Source organism: Haliotis asinina, chromosome 3 (assembly GCF_037392515.1).
Source record: "Haliotis asinina isolate JCU_RB_2024 chromosome 3, JCU_Hal_asi_v2, whole genome shotgun sequence".
NCBI classification, from domain to species: domain Eukaryota; kingdom Metazoa; phylum Mollusca; class Gastropoda; order Lepetellida; family Haliotidae; genus Haliotis; species Haliotis asinina.
Window position 1 is genome coordinate 35,513,134 of NC_090282.1, and position 14,129 is coordinate 35,527,262.

Here is a 14,129-nt window from a genome sequence, read left to right on the forward strand (position 1 = left end):
TGATTTGTATAATTATACCATACTGTCCTGACATTCATGGATGTAGATTACAAATCCTTTATCGGAAAAGTAAGTACTTTATTACATATTCATTCCAGAGGTCCGTCTTGAATAATGTATATTGCATTGATTTGTATAATTATACCATACTGTCCTGACATTCATGGATGTAGATTACAAATCCTTTATCGGGAAAGTAAGTACTTTATTACATATTCATTCCAGAGGTCCGTCTTGAACAATGTATATTGCATTGATTTGTATAATTATACCATGCTGTCCTGACATTCATGGATGTAGATTACAAATCCTTTATCGGGAAAGTAAGTACTTTATTACATATTCATTCCAGAGGTCCGTCTTGAATAATGTATATTGCATTGATTTGTATAATTATACCATACTGTCCTGACATTCATGGATGTAGATTACAAATCCTTTATCGGAAAAGTAAGTACTTTATTACATATTCATTCCAGAGGTCCGTCTTGAACAATGTATATTGCATTGATTTGTATAATTATACCATGCTGTCCTGACATTCATGGATGTAGATTACAAATCCTTTATCGGGAAAGTAAGTACTTTATTACATATTCATTCCAGAGGTCCGTCTTGAATAATGTATATTGCATTGATTTGTATAATTATACCATACTGTCCTGACATTCATGGGTGTAGATTACAAATCCTTTATCGGAAAAGTAAGTACTTTATTACATATTCATTCCAGAGGTCCGTCTTGAACAATGTATATTGCATTGATTTGTATAATTATACCATGCTGTCCTGACATTCATGGATGTAGATTACAAATCCTTTATCGGGAAAGTAAGTACTTTATTACATATTCATTCCAGAGGTCCGTCTTGAATAATGTATATTGCATTGATTTGTATAATTATACCATACTGTCCTGACATTCATGGATGTAGATTACAAATCCTTTATCGGAAAAGTAAGTACTTTATTACATATTCATTCCAGAGGTCCGTCTTGAACAATGTATATTGCATTGATTTGTATAATTATACCATGCTGTCCTGACATTCATGGATGTAGATTACAAATCCTTTATCGGGAAAGTAAGTACTTTATTACATATTCATTCCAGAGGTCCGTCTTGAACAATGTATATTGCATTGATTTGTATAATTATACCATACTGTCCTGACATTCATGGATGTAGATTACAAATCCTTTATCGGAAAAGTAAGTACTTTATTACATATTCATTCCAGAGGTCCGTCTTGAATAATGTATATTGCATTGATTTGTATAATTATACCATACTGTCCTGACATTCATGGATGTAGATTACAAATCCTTTATCGGAAAAGTAAGTACTTTATTACATATTCATTCCAGAGGTCCGTCTTGAATAATGTATATTGCATTGATTTGTATAATTATACCATACTGTCCTGACATTCATGGATGTAGATTACAAATCCTTTATCGGAAAAGTAAGTTCTTTATGATATATTCATTCCAGAGGTCCGTCATGAATAATGTATGTTGCATTGATTTGTATAATTAGGTAATGCTGTCCTGACTTTCTTGCATGTAGATTACTGATCGATGGAGACAAAGTTTACATACAACATTGACAATGCTAGAGAATAATCACTTTCGGCTTTGTAACGCTAAGTAGTCTTACGAGAAGCACCCTCGTAAACCATATCAGTCTTCCAACAGAAAATGATTCATTCAATTTTCGATTGATGTACCGTGTATGATATAGCTTCACATTTCAGTGATATAAACTGACGAGCAAAAGAAAGTACACAGTTGCAGTTGTTGCTGCAATCCCCAATTTCAGTGCAAACAAGTAGAAGTATGGAACAACACTGTATAGAACGCAACCATTATGTTTGATTTGCCAAAATGTAGGAAGAATGTTCGCAAAACTGTGATTACTTTCCCATGCACGAGCACTTTTATGTAAAGAATATATACAACCTGCCTGTCGTGAAGACTGTGGAATCACTAGACAAAAGTCTCACGAGAAAATACCAAGATTTATGTGGGACGAGAACGGGCCACAGGAATGTTATAAATTGATGCGTCCAAGAGCCATATTGAAAGTACATTGGATTGACGAAGACAGAACACGCCAAGAGCATTGCTAACTGTGTGTTTTTCACCTACCCAACCGCATGCTGACGGTGACGTCATCAGCAGGCACATCATTGGGTCATGACGTGAGCCGATTCACAGTGACAAGACGACTTCGTGCAGCTGGCATATGGGCCTACCGACCGCTTCGTGGAATGGCCTTCATCTTCAAGCATCGTAAGAAACGTCTTCAGTGGTCATCACTACATCGCTGTTTATTGTTACAATGGCACTTTCCTAAAACTCGTGTACTGCAGTGTGCTTCAAAATACAAAAACTTTGTTATTTTATCTTATTGGAAGAAACGTAACCTGGGTACTTTCTTTTGTTCGTCAGTTTATATGTGGCACTTCAGAGAATACTAAATGCGTATTATTTCAGGTGCAGGTTGCAACCATACAAAATGTCTAGCAGCTTGCCAGTTGTCTCTACGGACGTGGCCCCATTTGGTGTTGACGAGGCAACAGCGGAAGTTACGTCATCGTTAAACATCAGCGCTGAGGAGAAGAGGCGTTATCTGTCTTATCTTGACGACGTGACGTTTCGCCTGATGATACCTGCCGTGGTGTATCTGGCCATGCTGATGGTTCTGGGTATTTTCGGAAACATTCTGGTGTTGATCGTGTACCTTAAGAAATTCAAACCAAGTCCGACCCGTGTATTTGTGGTGTGTCTGGCTGTGTTTGACCTCATGACCTGCTTCATATCACTTCCAGGAGAGATCCTGGACATGAGGCACATCTATACGTTCGACTACCCAATCGTATGCAAGATGTTGAGATTCAACAATTCGTTCTCCGTGGTGTCATCGGGATTCACGCTTATCGCTGTTGCAATAGACAGATACAGGAAGATATGTCGTCCACTGAACAAACAGATCACCATCAGAGTGGCTCGCATCATGGTTGGGATTGCTGTGTCTGTATCACTAGTCCTCACCATCCCTACAGTCATAGTCTATGGTAGAAAAACGGTCAAAACGGACAATAAGGAAATAAACGGCTTCGAGTGTTCCATTGATGACAGATGGCTTGATACTCTGTTTCCGTTGATGTATATCGGAGTCTTATTCCTCATCTTCTTTTGTTCTCTGGGTATTCTGGTATTTATGTACGTCTTCATCGGCAGGACAGTTTTTAATCACCGGAGGTTCAAATTTCGGCCATCAAGGGATACGAAACATCACACTTCACATTACACCACCGAGACGTCACTTGAAGATGGTACAGAGACGAAATGTTACTCCGGTAATGAGAAGCCGTCAGATAATGGGAAGGGCATGAGATCATCATCCATCGGCTTTGACGATATTTCCAATTCAAATCGTGGTTTCGACGGTTCGTCCGAGACAAGTTGTTCATATCCGAATGATACAACAGTGAAGCCCAAGGCACGTAGTAGAGACAAAATCTTCAATAGAATGACTTCTACACGAAATAAGGCTTCAAAACCACAACACAAAACAGGCCCCAGAGCGTTAAAAACAACATTTATGTTGTTCATCATCACAGTTGTATTCGTTATCAGCTTCTTACCTCATCTGATGCTGATGATAACGCGATTTGTTAAATCCGACTTTGAGGACTCTTTACAAGGCGCCGGGATCATAATTTATAATATATTCCTACGCTCGTACTATATAAACAGTGCAGTTAACTGCATTGTGTACAGTTTCTGCAATGAAAGATTCAGAAACGAAGGGAAGAATTTGGTGGTTTCTTGTTTTCGATAAGACAGATCTATTAGATACAAGATGAAACCATAGAACAAAGACAGAATTTCAACGCTTTCATTAAATTAAATGCTATTAGCTGGAATGTGTGATTCCTTCCATGTGTTATTGTCGATCAAATTGGGATTATAAACAGTAATAAAAGTTTGCTCAGGACGAGTAGATGTGCTGCTGTACACCGGCTACCAAGAGAAATATGACTAATTATGACGTTATCATAATAATATATTGCATGGCAAGTATGTCGCATGTCACGCTGTTACACACAGGCTTTATTGAATACTGCAACCAACCTTTCTGACAGAGACAGAGGCAGATATTGATAGATACTGCATTAACTCGAAACGATGATTTGACTGACAGGCTTTCCTTTCACACATGTTGGTGAGAAACATCGGTTTTATTTATTTTATACACAGATGGTTGTACTACTAATTGTTAACAATGTTTAACTGTAAAGTTTGCAGATGACGCCGCATTCGCTGGATTTATAAGGCACTCGGAGGATGACTATCACTCTGAAATCACAAAATTTCTTGATAGGTGTAAATCAACTTCCTTAAATTAATTGTTAGGAAAACAATAGAGAAAAGTATTGGTTTCCAGAAAAAAAGTGAAAGTGAGCTGCTGCCAGTTACCACTGATAACGAAACCATAGATTGTATTGTTTAATATAAGTATCTTCTCATACAGACAGATTCTAAGTTCACTTGGAACGGCTATAAGCGGCTATAATTTTATTTTATATCGTTATTTTAAGATTAAGTGTAACATGTCATGATTCTGAAGGCCTTTCATTCAAAATACTTTTAGTTTTCAATGTACATTGCTGGTATGGGTGACTGTCTGTTTCAGACCGATTGATTCCCAAATCATTAACACAGCTAGTAAATTTCTGGACTTAAAATACAAGATATCGACGCTGGTGAAATTACAGGGAGCAAATTGAAAAACGTAGGTAAACTTTCAAAAGATGGATCAAGTCATGTCCTATTTCCTGAATTCAGGTTTTTCCTTCTGGCTGACTACTGCAGACGCCGATATCCACAACAAATTGGGCTTGAAATTCTTTCACCCCAGCAAGCATCAGTCTTCTAAACTAATTAGTTTGATGTTTTTTTAGCCATTGTATTTTACTTTTATAATTGATTCAAACTCTTATATTAACATAGTTTTAGTGCTAATGTTCTCAACAAACAAACAAACAAACAAATAAATAAATAAATAAATAAATAATGTCACCACTATATATCCCTGAATCTTAAACATATTAGTAGTATTTAAAGGGGCACTAATACGGAGCAATTTCCGTTGAGTGGTGTAAACTTTCGTTATTGTTTTTCTCCCGTGAGTACCCGGATGATATCCCAGCAGTCCGTAAACGCAATTGATAGTTTAATTATAGACAGATCAACTTAGGTGAAGTCATTTTTACTTCATTACAAATGTATTATGAAAATAAATGAAACACTTTCAACATTAATCATCTGCCAGTGGTAGAAATGGTACAAGAACTATTAGGACGGAAAAATAACGAGGCCAATGTACGTCTCTCTATTTTGTCTCATAACCCTGATTAGTTTATTGTCATATTTGTATGATTCTGAAAAATAATAAAAGAACACACGATCTGCTTGTACTCATAGTAAATTTCTAACATAACAGCAACATTTATACATTGCATAGATTGCCAATGTGGGTCCTATTTCACACACATACGCGATCTAGTGTGTGTTTCCTGTCATACAGATTCTGCTGAATGCTACAACAAATAAATTAAAACAAAATGCAAATAATGAATGTAAAACAGACTAATTTTATAGCAACAATGTCAGGCTACTACCTTGTTCAGGAATGTATCCATCAATATCCACGTAAAAGAAATCGTATTCCATTCATCTGCAGCTGGTAAATAATCCTGCTCTGTGTCGCGTGTCTTACAACTGTCTCATTTGCGAAAAAGTAACACATCGTTTCACGTCTTTCGTTGGTGAAAACCAGATAAACCTCTCATTGGTCTCCCAAGATAGCACACCTGGCAACTAACTGTAAGATGTCCACTATTCTAAGTAATTTAGTTAACCAATAATGAGCAATCAATCTATCAACGCAAGGGTGGTTAATTCTTTGAAGGGAGGATGTTGTTTTTGCACTCACACTTTACGACAGGGTGTAGTCATCTACACACACTGCCCTTTTACAAATCCGCTAGAAGATAAAAGTAATTAATCAATCAGTGTGTTATCGGTTAATCCTTTGATCGGTGTTTGTTTTTGTAGCTCAGCTGATAAACCCTCTTGCATCACTTCCATGCACATATTACATAACATACAATACATTTGCCATTACGGACCTTAATTTATAATGTTGAGTATTTACTCCAGACAGGAGAAATGCCAAATGGGAACCTTTGTTGAGTAACCGAAGTGGTGTTACTACTAATTATACCTGTTATAAATTCATTAATTGACCATCCAGAGAAGTAGGTGAAATAAGGGGTTTTTTTACGTAAGAAAATTTTCAGATTTCTCTACCAAAGGCAAAGTCATCGTTTTTTGTTTACGAATTCAAATAAATCAACTGTGTGTTTTTATTATCATAAATAATAAACCATTGTAGCTACCATAGCTACCAAACTTTACGTGCGATATTTGCTATCATAGCTGAACCAACACTCAAAACTACCTAAATATAAAGCTTTGCAATCTTCCGTACTGAAACAAATGGCTTGCTACGTGCCTATAGACATCATATTTTCATGTAACATGATTAAATATCGAGGTTAAAAACACAGAAGTAGGATCAAATTCGATCAGTACCTATACCATCCAAGCATCCGAAAAGAACTACACTGCTGGGATATTTGGTTATGATCAGACAAGGAATACCATGGATATTTTTAAACAAATGGCATATGATGGGTATCCGGCCTCCTGACTGTTTCCTGAAGAAATTCTGCTAATATGGACAGGAGCCCAGTTCCTTTGTCCATCACGGTCGAAGGAGCGGGCGCTGATCAATTTGCGGTTTGGTTTCGTAATTAGACCGTTGGTGAGAAACATTATTCGCTCCGCATCAGTGCCCCTTTAATCATCATTTATCTTTACCTCATATATTGAGCCTGTTGCATTATTTATATCTTATGTTATTATTTTATTTATATCTTATGTTATTATCATCATCTTAACTTAAGTGAGATAAGTGGTATGAAATGCGTGAGACAGCATCCCAGGTGCGTGATAGGCTACTCCATGGATCAGGTTATTACAGACTGCTTTTCATGAAACGTGCACATTTGTCGTGCTTTGAATAATGAAATGAAGTAGTATAAACAATGGGGGTACGAGACCGGCCCATATAAACCATGGAATAAAAAAACTATCCTTCCTCCATAACGCGACTACTTTTCATCTCCCAAGTACCAAACAGTCTTACTAGTGAGATGAAAACTGTAGGGTTAAGGAACTAGTTTATATTATACAGGAAATCAATTTTTGATTATATCAATTTAAAACACTGACTTCAGCAAAACAGTTTAACATGTATCTTCTATTATGTCATTGGTTTTCATAATAAATGTTTGCTGGGCTTGTTGTATCCCTTGTGTTATACAGTGTTCCCAGAAATTATTGAGAAAATCTTTGTTTTTTTTCTAATGATGCTAAGATTGGAAAAAGGGCTTTCACTATGCACTAAGCATACTAAATAAGGGAAGACAACTCTTGAAGGCTTAGAAGGCAGCTCATTACGTCAAGAGTTATCTCCCTTGTCTGAGCAGACGGCTTCCTGTGTTGACATGGCAGAATTTACAGCAAGAGAGAAATGAAAGCTCGTTCTAGATGATTTTGAAAGGGGTGAGGCTGATGCTAAAGTGTTAGCTTGTAGACATGGTATTCCTCTGTCTACAGTATACAGAACTTTGAAGATTATCCAAACAGGAACCGGGATAGAGCACAAAGCAGGGGCAGGTCGGCCTAGGAAATTCAGTGTTGTGGATCGCCGAAGACTTGGGCAGATTGTGAGTAGGGGCAAATTGAAAAGTGTTGAGAACATCAGAAATGAAATGATTAGCAGAGAAAGTCCTCAGGTATGCAATGGAACAGTTAGGCAGGAATTACAGAGACTTAATTGGGTGAAAAAACGTGGAATTCCCTCGCCGTTGGTGTCGTAAACTGGTGTCGGGCTCCTGAAAATCAAGATTGGGACAACGTTTTCTTTTCGGATGAAAGTTCTGTTTGGCTTTTCCCTAATTGTGTGAAAATGTGGACCAAAGATACTGTCAAACCTATCAACCAGCGACCAAAACATAGCCTGAAGTTTCACATGTGGGGTGGCATATCGGCTCGCGGAGTGACGCCATTGTGCGTTTTCACGGGAAACTTGACAAAAGAAAGATACGCTGACATACTAAATGGTCACCTTCTTTCGATAGCACAAACATTGTATGAAGATGATTGGATTTTCCAGCATGATAATGACCCAAAACACACTGCGCGCTACACAAAACAGTGGTTGTCGGGCGAAAATGTTCAAGTTTTAGACTGGCCCAGTTACAGCCCAGACCTAAACCCAACTGAGAATGTGTGGGGAGTCATGAAGGGCAGAATAAACCAAAAGGGACTGAGAAATATTGAAGATATGAAGGCCGAGGTGGTCCAATATTGGGATACCCTGTCACACGATTACCTACAAACTTTGATGGGTAGTGTGCCTAGGCGTATTCAGGCATGCATTGCTGAGCGAGGAGGTCTAACAAAGTACTAAAACAAGTCTGAGACTGTAAAAGGATGATGTTTTAACATGTTTATGTAAGTAAAACGCCAGAAGTTAATAAACGTAATGAGTTACATGACGCAACATGATTCTCAATAATTTCTGGGAATACTATATATATTTTTCTTGTCCTCGAACTTTCTTTTATTAATGTTTAATTGAATCTCTTCTTTCATTTTGTTGCATTTTGTTAGTTCACTTGGGATCAAACGAAACTCTTTTTCTGAGATTTTATTGTCACTGAGTGCGGTGGAAATACGATCTATCATGTTTAACTTTGCTTCAGCAAGAATTCTAATTTCATTGTGTTTCTTTGCTTTATGATTCAATTTGCGGGTTATAAATTTAAACACTGACCAAGCTATTCCTGCCCCTTTAGTTGCTAATTCAAGTCCAGTTGTCAACAACCCAACTCCTACTGCTCCTAATCCCATGCTAGTTGCCATTCGGGTGGTATTAGCACCATCTATGCTCTATTGTATTTTTTACGTAGTGATGCCCGAATATCACGCTCTTGTTCTAGCTGATGTTTTATTTCACATATCTGTTGAAACCCCTCCACACCCCCTTTACATTTCCTTCTCCATCTATAGCTGGATATAGCCCCATTGTCTGTGTCTATAATATATTTTATAAATTATTTTTTAATTATCTATCTTTTAATTTTTGATTGATATATTTAAGGTTTATAAGGTTTAGATTATTGTACAGATAAATGGGTGAGACATTAATAGGTATGTTTTCATCTACAATACGAATCCCATAAGGGCTTATTGACGGTTCATAGCCTTGTTTTATTACGATTCGACAAAGTTTATTCTCGTGCCTTTTCAACCAAATTATTCTAAGGCCATCTTAAAGTATTCTTGAACTGGACATCTCTGTGAGATATATGTCTATAATTAGTGTGGTGTGTGGTTTCATACCATAATTTGAATCTAAAAAAATCACGTCAGTAATGGTATATTCTGAGAATGACTAAACTGGCATTCAAGTTGACTCGAGCTAACATATTACCACTGTGACCTGGTATTCATAATACTTGTATAGTATTATCTTTTAAGGGATTAAAGGATGTGAGAAGGATCCCAGAGTTAGTAATTTTGGAAATGAAATGATTTTGATTAAAAAAAGATGTAAGGGTTGGTTAGGTTTATCTTAATTAGCCATTCAAGCTCTGTAAAATCTGCTAGTGGCATTCATTCGTATGTATATATGTCGTCTTTAAAGTATAGGAGGTGTCTTCATCAGCAGGTAAATTGAATTGCTTTGTGTCTCCCAGATCACTGAGTGTTACATTGGAATGATTTCTTACCATTGTTTATATAACTGTAAGAAAATAGTTTCCAACTGTTTTTCTGTTAATGTCTCAGGCATGAAATTCAGACCCATAAATTTTTTGTGCTCGGATAAAAAAATCTTGATTAAAGATAGAGTGTCTTCCAAGGTAACTGTGACACCTTGCAGACTTGTGCGTGGTTCACCCCCCACCTGCACGTAAACAGAGCAAACATGATCCTGTGGTTTATTTTATCCCAATTGAGTATGATTCCCTTAATGATCTCAGTCTCATTAAACGTTGGTTGACCTAGATAGACTTGGACGACGAGCGTGGAATTCTCTGGGAGACTTTCCAGGATAGCAGACACACCCTTGAATTCAGTCACCAACTGCAATACTGCGCTTTGCTCCCGGAGTTAACATGATAGCATGTGGGCATGTGTATTTAATTAGAGATAAAAAGGAAAACAATGGAGGAAGATTAATTCATGCTATTACATTTAAGTTGCAAACCGAAGCCGAGCTGTCATGCACATATTCGTCATAGCTGCACAAGTTAGAATTCACTTCACTGAGTCAATTCGAGGAAGAAAGTCGAGGAGGAAGTTAAAACATTTGCAAGGTGTTATATGAACATTGATTCCCGACTCCAAACCTTGATGGACAATGTTGTAAACATCATGAAGGACATTGCCTACACAGACCACGTGTCTGAACTTCTTAAACTGTCTTAAACTGTTCACGGGTAATGAAGTGTAATAGATACTACAATTGTTGATATGATAAATCCTAATGCTGTAAGAATTCTGGCAAAAGTGATACCTTGCTTGTGCAACAAATATTCAGATCCTGTTGGCCAATGTGGTGTCCTCATTAAGTATTCTATCAATTGTTTCTCGTATTCGGCTGATCTGGGAACGAAGCTCTTCACGGTCTGATGAAGCGGATTCCAAACGGGTCTGCCATTCATCTTCTAAACTGTGCTCTGTGATATGACTTTTATTATCATCATCTTCTGTTTCTTTTAGCTTAGTTTGTTCATTAGCGATGCGTTCATCTAGTTCATTATTTTTGCCCATATTATTAACAAGCTCACCAAGGCATATTTTTCAAGGCTTCATCAAGGCCGTGGAGTTCCCTTATCAGAAATTTAAATCCTGGTAATGACTTGTCCCAATAACTACTGAACAGTTTTTTTGATGCTGTCAGATGCTTCTGTAGCATAATGTGTTATGTCACCACTACTACTGATCTGATCTGGTAGCTTGCAGATCTTGAGCGACCTTCGGAGGAATCTTAGGTTTTCCAACATCATAATCCTGCATGTTTAGTTTATCGCGAATAAAACCGTGATAATACCATGGTACCATGACGACTGGATAGAGTTGTCCAGGCAAGTGCTTTTTTAGTGTGCCTGTTAATGATGTCAACCTCCGGGTTATCCTTAAGATGTAGAATGCCCTTATCATCTATGGTAAACTTCAAATAGTCTCGACCCTGAGGTTTGACGTAGTTTTTATCTATCACTTTTTAAGCCATCGTAATAATCATCTACTGTTGTTTTCAAAAGTTGGTTACTCAATGATAAACTAGTAAACAAAGTATCTTCATCGTAATCAACATCAAGAGAGGCGGTAGCTCCAAAATCAACCATCTGGATATCATCCAGATTTTTGAAATTATATTATATTAATATAAATATATAATAGTGTCATATGGTAGAAAACTAAATCCTTTTTGAAGATTAAGAGAACCACTAGGTGTCAAAGCCCTTTGTCAGTCGGTTACTATTACAAACAATCTCAGTCAAATAGACCAGAACCAAGTTCAGTTGGTTACATTCCCAAACTTGGGTGAGAATGACGTCATAGTACCAGGTACGGTACGATTGGTGTTTAACATCACTTTGACCTCAGACAACGACAAACGTGAGCTCGTGAATAATGTGGTCTGTGCTATAGTCAAGAAGACCACCATAAAATTAGCAGTAACAAGATGCTTAGCATAGATGACAGCAATGTGTATTACTGTTACACAGACCTATGGAAAAGTGAGGGAGAACACGGCGTGTACCAGGGAATTAGCAAATCGAATAGGTTACGTTGATGCCAAACTAGGCATAAATTAGTGATTGAAAAAGCAATTGCTAATGCATATGGGAATAGGTTTTGTATCCCACTAGACTTTGAGTTGCTAACTGGGCATGCACACTTTTACCAAGCCGCATTTGGTGACAGGCTGGAATACGAAGTCACATTCAATGATTACAGCAAAGTCGTGCGTATGTCAAACAGTGAGGAGTGCCGTCAGGGGATTGACAAGTTCGAAATGGTGACTAGTCTGGATCTTGCTCATCAGACTCGAAATCAGTACTCTGGAGAAATGAAGGGCATGTGGGCAGATGGGTTTTCATACTGGGTTTGTTGGAGGGGTACTATAAATACGTATTTGACAAAATCATTATCTTATGTCCTACTATAGACATGAATAAGACTTACAAGGATAGATCTTGGGTGATGATGGACCAAGACGTGCACAAAGTTGACCCGAGTAAACATCTACAGGAGTATTTAAATTTTTTTCACAACCAATTTAAAGGAAAGACAAATTTGCTCATCCTAGATGACTGCGGCGCTAATAGAGAGATAACAAAAAGAGAGACATGCTGTCGTTTTTAGCATTTTCAGGTTGACACACAAATTACAGGATCTGGTTGCTGACACAAAAATTCAACTCAGTGTTGATAGATTTGAGGGAGCAGACGCGATGGGTGGCATTATTTCACTGCAAGGACAGGGATTCGTTCGAGGAGTGTTTGAGCGAGAACGATGTGATGAGTAAACAAGACAGGGAATGGGTGAAGAAACAGCTCGCTGAAACTAAGCATGCCAAGCTCATCTTGAAAACTGACCAACCAATGGATTACCAAGTAATAGTTTAGTAAATTATAACAATAGTTTAGTAAATTTTAGTAATGTTTTTATAAATTTTAGCAGTGTTTTAGTATTTTTTTTGTAAATTATAGTCTAAATGTCGGTTTTGAAGTTCTAGTCGTGTGTAACCTAACCTTTATATTTATGTATTTAGTGTGTGTTGGATATCATTTTTTAAAAATTAAAGCTAGATTACTATATTATAAAATGGAGTGTGATGAATTACTAGAATAGATGTTAGTTTCAGATGAACAAAAGAACAACAAACAGTGAGACAGACTGGTAACACTCGTTGTGGGTACAATATCTGGGAGATATCATAACAGCTGATAACATTCAGAAATTGTCAGATGAGGATATAAATAATTATACGGTAGGTATGAGACACAACTTGGGGCTGAGATGACAAAAGTTATAGCTTCTACTATTACCCAGATTTACACTGGCATAGCATCGCACTTTTTACCAATCCCACTGGAACGTCGACTCTATTTGTGGGAGGGCTTAGAGAAGGACCCGTTTATCGATAATGCTGTACCAGTTGTGCTTTATATCATAAATATGGTATGTATCTAGCCCCAGTCACAAAATCATCACAGCAAAGCATTGTAAATTTGATAAAAGAATTAATAATAATAATATAAGATGGATGCTGCCCGGGAAGAGATAACAAAGATTTCAGAAGAGGAAACACCGAAACAGGAGTCAGTGATGCATTTCACCAAGGAGAACCAAAAAAGAGTTGATGCTGGCAGAGAAAATGCCTTAACCAGGCACAATAAAAATAATTACACATTGTGGGTGACCATAGGTGGCATAGCAACCACTGCTGTTGTTTCATTACATATGTTATTTAAACCAAAACAACCCCAACTACAGCCACCGCCAACACCACCAGAGGAGATCGACCATCATATTATGTTATAATTACATATTTACATTATATATTTTCAGTAATATATATTATGTCTAAAAAACATCCATTAACAATGCATACCAATAGCAATAGGATATGCTCGGTTGACTAAAATTATTATAAAACAACCGACTATAAAACTCAACTTCAACCTGCAAGATATTTTTATACTTACTATGAACATTGGTATGGCGATGGCCACCAAGGACGTTCTGGTAAAGCAAGGTATTATACATGAAACTATTTTAAAGTAATATATATAATATGGCCACGATAGCAATGATGGTTGGTGGGGCTCTTGTGAATGCCTTAGCATTTTCTGTGAGTAATTTTCTATTTTCTCACTTAAGAGAGTCAAAGTGACTGAGGTAGAAGC

The 14,129-nt window shown here is 37.2% G+C and overlaps 1 protein-coding gene across 1 annotated transcript; it reads left to right on the top strand.

The window, feature by feature from the left end:
• Positions 1-2,521: 2,521 nt before the first annotated feature.
• Positions 2,522-3,850, top strand: LOC137276770 (orexin/Hypocretin receptor type 1-like). The gene has a single exon (XM_067808411.1). The coding sequence runs from the start codon at positions 2,522-2,524 to the stop codon at positions 3,848-3,850; it is 1,329 nt and encodes a 442-aa protein (XP_067664512.1).
• The last annotated feature ends 10,279 nt before the right edge of the window (positions 3,851-14,129 follow it).

What these genes read in the sequence shown, in the direction of transcription:
- LOC137276770 (XM_067808411.1), top strand. Translation starts at nt 2,522, where the DNA reads ATGTCTAGCAGCTTGCCAGTTGTCTCTACGGACGTGGCCCCATTTGGT.